Source organism: Geospiza fortis, unplaced genomic scaffold (genome assembly GCF_000277835.1).
Source record: "Geospiza fortis unplaced genomic scaffold, GeoFor_1.0 scaffold81, whole genome shotgun sequence".
Classification (NCBI taxonomy): domain Eukaryota; kingdom Metazoa; phylum Chordata; class Aves; order Passeriformes; family Thraupidae; genus Geospiza; species Geospiza fortis.
In genome coordinates, this window is record NW_005054318.1 from 7,047,812 (window position 1) to 7,053,490 (window position 5,679).

At 37.7% G+C, this 5,679-nt stretch overlaps 1 protein-coding gene across 1 annotated transcript in view; it reads right to left on the reverse strand.

The window, feature by feature from the left end:
* The window catches only part of CPSF3 (cleavage and polyadenylation specific factor 3), an 18,689-nt gene extending 13,460 nt beyond the window's left edge, over window positions 1–5,229 (reverse strand). The window contains exons 1-5 of the mRNA XM_031056441.1: window positions 5,166–5,229; window positions 4,662–4,759; window positions 3,574–3,702; window positions 2,659–2,708; window positions 994–1,083 (exon numbers count right to left, since the gene is read on the reverse strand). Coding sequence (XP_030912301.1) covers window positions 994–1,083; window positions 2,659–2,708; window positions 3,574–3,625 — 192 coding nt within the window. The 5' untranslated portion in view covers window positions 3,626–3,702; window positions 4,662–4,759; window positions 5,166–5,229. The remainder of the gene's footprint in view (window positions 1–993; window positions 1,084–2,658; window positions 2,709–3,573; window positions 3,703–4,661; window positions 4,760–5,165) is intronic.
* Between the last annotated feature and the right edge of the window lie 450 nt (window positions 5,230–5,679).

Sequence of the window (5,679 nt, forward strand, 5' to 3'; positions counted from 1 at the left end):
CTGCAGATGGACAGACACAGCATTGAAAGGGCTGACGCACAGAGTAATTCCTCATCTTCTCTGAACCCAACCAAAAAAAGCAGATAAACATACTGGTGTTAACATGTTGGGGAAAGGAAGGAGAGAGGTCAAAGAGAGGGAAAAGTTCCCTCAAGTTCCCAAAACCACCCTGCCAAGGCAAATAACCAAAACTTCCCTGCTCCCAAATCCCCCCAAGCAATTTAGACAGACAGATCCTGTTGGCACTAAAGAAATTAGAGCTATTAATTTCAATGCTTCTTTTAAAAGGTTTCAAATGTAACACACTTATTTTCCCAACTGCAAATGCTGCCAGAGCTTTGATGATCACACTGACAGGGCCCACAGTGGTACATGTGCCATGGTTTAACCCCAGACTTCAAATATAGGAATTACACAAACCACAAAATTTTGATGTGACTTAAAATTAGATTATTAGTTACAGAGAACAGCTAGAAAGGACACAGTAAATTAAATAATTTTAAAAGTTCCCAGTGTTTGTTTCAGCTAAAACTGTTACTTATAAAGTTTCCCTTGAGCTGCTGTTTTCCAAACATGGGTTCAGAATAAAATAATTTCACTCAGAAAACAAAACAAAAATATGGAATAACACTCAGGGCCCCTCCACCGAGGACAAATTCTTAACGTATCTGGAAGTAGGTTAGGATCCACTAAAAGAGATGTCTGGTTAAATTTGAGTTGGTATAATGCAAGTCAAAATCTAATAAATCTCCCATCTCAGAAAAGTCTGTCTAGAGCCTTAAGGAGCTTCATCAGAAGAATTATAAAATTGTAATTAGACTTTTCAACACAATGGGAAGCAATGTCAGAGTTCTGAGCACCCAAGTATTTTGGATATTTAACACAAATCCCTCCCTCTAAATCTCCACTGTCATTCTGTTTTGACTTTAGTCAAGTCATACCCCTAATCCATAATTAATCACTAACAGAAAGAAATAATTTTGCAAAACTTACAATTATAAGAATGTCAGGTTTGATATTGGGAATCTCAGCTGCCATCAGGTGTCTGTCTTCCTGCCTTGAGAAATCACCTGTATATAACAGCTGTTGGAGACAAAGAGAAGCACGTGCTCTGGTTACAGGTTCTACCAGTCAGCAGCCTTTAAAAGGCTGTGCAAAGATGGTTTTAATGAATTTTTGTTAAAAAGGTCAGCTGTACTTTAAATAAGACTCTTCTTATGTGAGCAGTGCTTACAATTTTAGGTCAACAGTACTACAAGTATTTAAACTTCTATAGTAAAGGTTTTTCAAGCAGTAACATCATTCCAACAAAACCAGGTAAACAATTATCAAGCTCTTATTTTTCATTTCAGATATCAAGGTGCCATTTTCAGCCTTCTGCATACTTGCACTGACCAAAAAGAAGTAAAAATAGACAAAACAAAATACAGCAACTCCTATGAGGAAGTAAATCAAAGATCAAATTGCATTTATACACCAGAATGAAAATATAATGAATAATCCAATAAAATTATTTATTAGAAATTCTTCTAGTATTTTCTCATACAAAAAAAAATCCTGTAATCTAATTGATTTTCCAAATGGAATAATCATGTTCCCCAATACACCAAGAAGTAACTTTTAATAGTTATTTATTTTTAATGGATTCTTAACTGCGGGGTGGAATGCAACTCTCTGCACCCAAACTGATGGTTTCAAAACTGACATTTTTTGATTTAACAATAATTCCATTTATGAAAATGTGAATAATAAATAACATATAGTCAGTGACAGCAGACACTTGGTCTTCCAGGTAACCTACTATCACAGGGAATTAATGAGAATAATGACATTAAAACCCAGTCTGTTTGAGTCATGCATAGTAAGAGGGAAATGTCTTCATCATGCCTCAATCAGGAAAAAAACCAAAAAAGAAACACTAAAAGGTCTAAATTTTATTGTGATCATTGTAAACTCAGTTCTATTTCTAGGATTTTTTTAAAGTTAAAACTCTTGTAATTCTCAATCATTATAAATCATGAACAAACTCCTACTGGGCAGCAAGCCTCAGAACCATCTTCTCTCTTGCCTCCTCAGGGCTGTGTGAAACTTTCCTTGGACAGTGATTATCTTGCTGAACTCCAGTTCATGAGATGTTTCAAGTATCTGGTTTTGGCACAGTGCTGCCTGTGATTATATGATTTACTTAATCCCTCTGTGCCTAAAATTAATAATAATCTTATTTCTTTAGGTAGTTTAGCACAGGAGTGTTATGATAAAAATGTAACTCACATTCATTGACAAATGCTATATAAGAACTTGAGACAGGCAGAGACGTAAGTGAGAATTACAGAAACAAACATCTGTTCACAGATTTTACTAAAATGCAGCTTCCACACAACTGCCTCAGCTACCACCTGCCTCTGATCAGCTCAGCAAGGGAAACTACAAGTTTAGTGGTTCTGAATCTGAGTCATGTCTCAGACTCCCATACAATCCAAACATCTTAACTGATTTGTGCCACTTGCCAGTGTTAAACAATGAGAAAATATATATCCTAAGCTGAGTCCAAGTCTATTGGATAGCTCCAGCCACAGTGGTGGGGCACAAGAGACAATAATAATTAATGACTACATTAGTACTCAGGCTTGATTTCAACTTGAAAGAAAGAGAAAATACCTTCACACCAGCTATTTCAATCATAAACATGGCTGCTCCCAGAACGTGGCCTGCGTGGTAGCACCAGAATTTGATTCCTGCCACCTCTTTCACTTCATGGAAATTGATGGTCTCAATCTTGTCCATGCTTTCTTCCAAGTCTGTTTCTGTGTACAGCATGTCATCTGCTGAGATGTTACTGCATACAAGTGAAATGGCTAAACATCAGCTCATCTGAATAGCTGGAAAAAACCTCCTGGCTTTTCCCCACTGACAGATTTCCATTCAGGAACACCACGTCTCCCATGTTAGAAATCAATGTAGCTCACTCAATGAGAGTTAAAGTACCTTTCTTTTGAAAAGCCACACAAGAATACTCTTTTCAGTTAAGAATCTGCTCTGTGTTTTTCAAAAGGTTCCCAGCCCCGGGCAGAGATCTGCAACTTAGCTTGTAACAGTCCTCAAAAACCATACAGATCCATACTCTTCCCACCAGCCCAGAGCAAACAAGTTAAAAGAGGACTGTTCATCAGGTTTCTGATCCAAGCTCAAAACAGCTGAGTTGAGATACACCCAGGACCACTGCAGTCACATGGAAATAAATGTGTTAAGGCATGAAACACACGAAAACAAAAAACATTAAGAGAAAAAAAACCCCAACATGTAAGTAACAGAGCCTCTTTGTATATTTAATATTTGATCTGTCCTTGTCCTGAAGAGTGAATTGTAACTTTAGGAGCTTAAAATTAATTTCAAACTATCCATGAGGCAGTAAAATGATTCATTACTTCTAATGTGGTTATATGTAATGTTACTATTTATGACAACATCCAGGTTCATCCAGCTACTTTTGGTAGCTACACCTTAAATTTCCCATTGGAAAGGGAAATAATAGGTAAAATAATTCAGGAAGAGACAGCCCACAGGTTAGCTTACCTGACTTTAACATAGTCTGAAAGAAGCCATCTGTAAATAGCTTTTGTGGCATGAGTCATAAATGTCCTTCCCTTAAAACTTGTTTTCTGTAAAAACCATGGCAAAGCCCCACAGTGATCTAAATGGAAGCTTAAAACAGACACACAAATCCAATTAATAAATTCATATTACACAACACTAATATATAATATCTATAATTCACTACTTCACTGGACTAACATGGTGTCATAAAAATCCAGAAACAGAATTTTCAACCTTGTGCTGATCTACATTTGGCAGACTAGTAACTAGAAACATGATCAAGAAAAAATAAAACTAATACAGGAAATTCTCCATTAATTGCCAAGGTTTTACATGTATAGTATTAGAATTACCCTTTTTTTGTAATTTCCATATAAATTTAGAGGGAGAAAAGGAACAGGAACCAGGGACACTAAACATCAAAGATACATGAACACTAAAACCACAATCCTAATTTTGCAAGTTGCACACTAAAGAATAAAACATGATTTCTGAAAATTAAATCATTTGCTCACATTTCTAGTTCGACCCATCTTGAGAAACTACTTTTGAAATACAGGTAGAACAAATACATACCACAAAAGCTCAGGATTTTATGGAGAGCTTTTTATTACTGATTACATCATTTAGAAACGGCTCTCCTTGTCTCTCAGCCACTAAGCAATACATAAACCACACTCAAAGCTTGTGTAAGTCTCCAAGAACCTTTTTAATCCAAAGTCAATAGATCAAAAACCACAACCAATATTCTTCTGCAGTCTTTATGTAGACAACTCACTCAACAAGCTATCACAATGATGCTAAAGCAGACCAGGCTGTAAAACAGTCAGAAATCAGAGTGACCTCAGAGAACAGCTGTAATGTCAAAAGTGAATGAGCATATTCACTCAATATTCAGTCCTTAATTCTAAATGGAGATCCTTCAAACTTTTTTTTTAAAACCCAGAAACTAGAATTTTTCCCTACCATCTAAATAACACCTATTTTTCAGCCTCTCTTAATAACCTACAAGTGAACACAGCTCAGACCACGACCTCAAGTTATTTGTGCTTTTAGGTGCCACTTACTGACTAATAAGGAGGAGATCAATCTCAGCTGGATCTATCAAATCAATGTAAGGAAGAGCATCCATTCCTTCCAGCCCAGGATGGATTCCACAATCAAGCTGAAAAATGAAACAAAGTTAAAGCTTCTAGCAGAAGGTATAAAACCCCTCTTCCATCTTGGTCTATGACATAGTTATTAGTGACTGGTAACTTTTAGCATCACACAAAAAAAGTTTTTGCTTCATTAAACATTACTTTTAGCATTGGATTTCAAGCAGAATGGTTTGGGTTGGAAGCACATGCATTCTATATGGGGAGAGGGTTTTATTTTACAGCACAGCCTCTGTGATGTCTGATGTCATACATGCTATATACTGCTCCAGAAGGCTACAAATGTGCCTTTTCTAGCACTGTGTCTGACTGCAGAGCAGAGGCTGAATTTAACCTGCAGCATTTCAGATCATTTCAGTGATCTGAAGCAGCACACTGAGAGCACACATACAAACATATCCATGCAATAAGTACCATTATTTTTCTTCCTTTAAACTCCAGAATGATGCATGACCTTCCTACTTCTTGGCCAGCACCTCTGCAAAAGGATATCGAAGTCATGAGGACTGAAACAACCCACACCGCACAGATGTAACCACACTGGATGCCTTTACCGCGGTTATTTCTCTGTGGAGAAATAACAACTGCACGGCCCTTTTAAGCCCAGCTATCCAAAGTACCTGAACAACTGTATTTATCCCAAAGGAAATGAGGCCCTACGTAACGCGGCAGAAATAAAAACAACCCGTTTGAGGAAATTATTTTTGGCCTCTTTTTTTTTTTTAACTGAGCACTCGAGTCTCAAACTATTGACACGTATAATTAAGTTCACCTAAGTAACAAATCGGGTGGAATAAGCCTGGAGTAGCACCTTCAAGCTGTGCCCAAACCAACGCTTGTGGGAACGCTACCACAAACCCCCTCAGCCTGCAGGGACCCCCTCAGCAGGGCGGCCCCAGCGGCGCTGCCCCGGCCCCGGCCCGGCCCG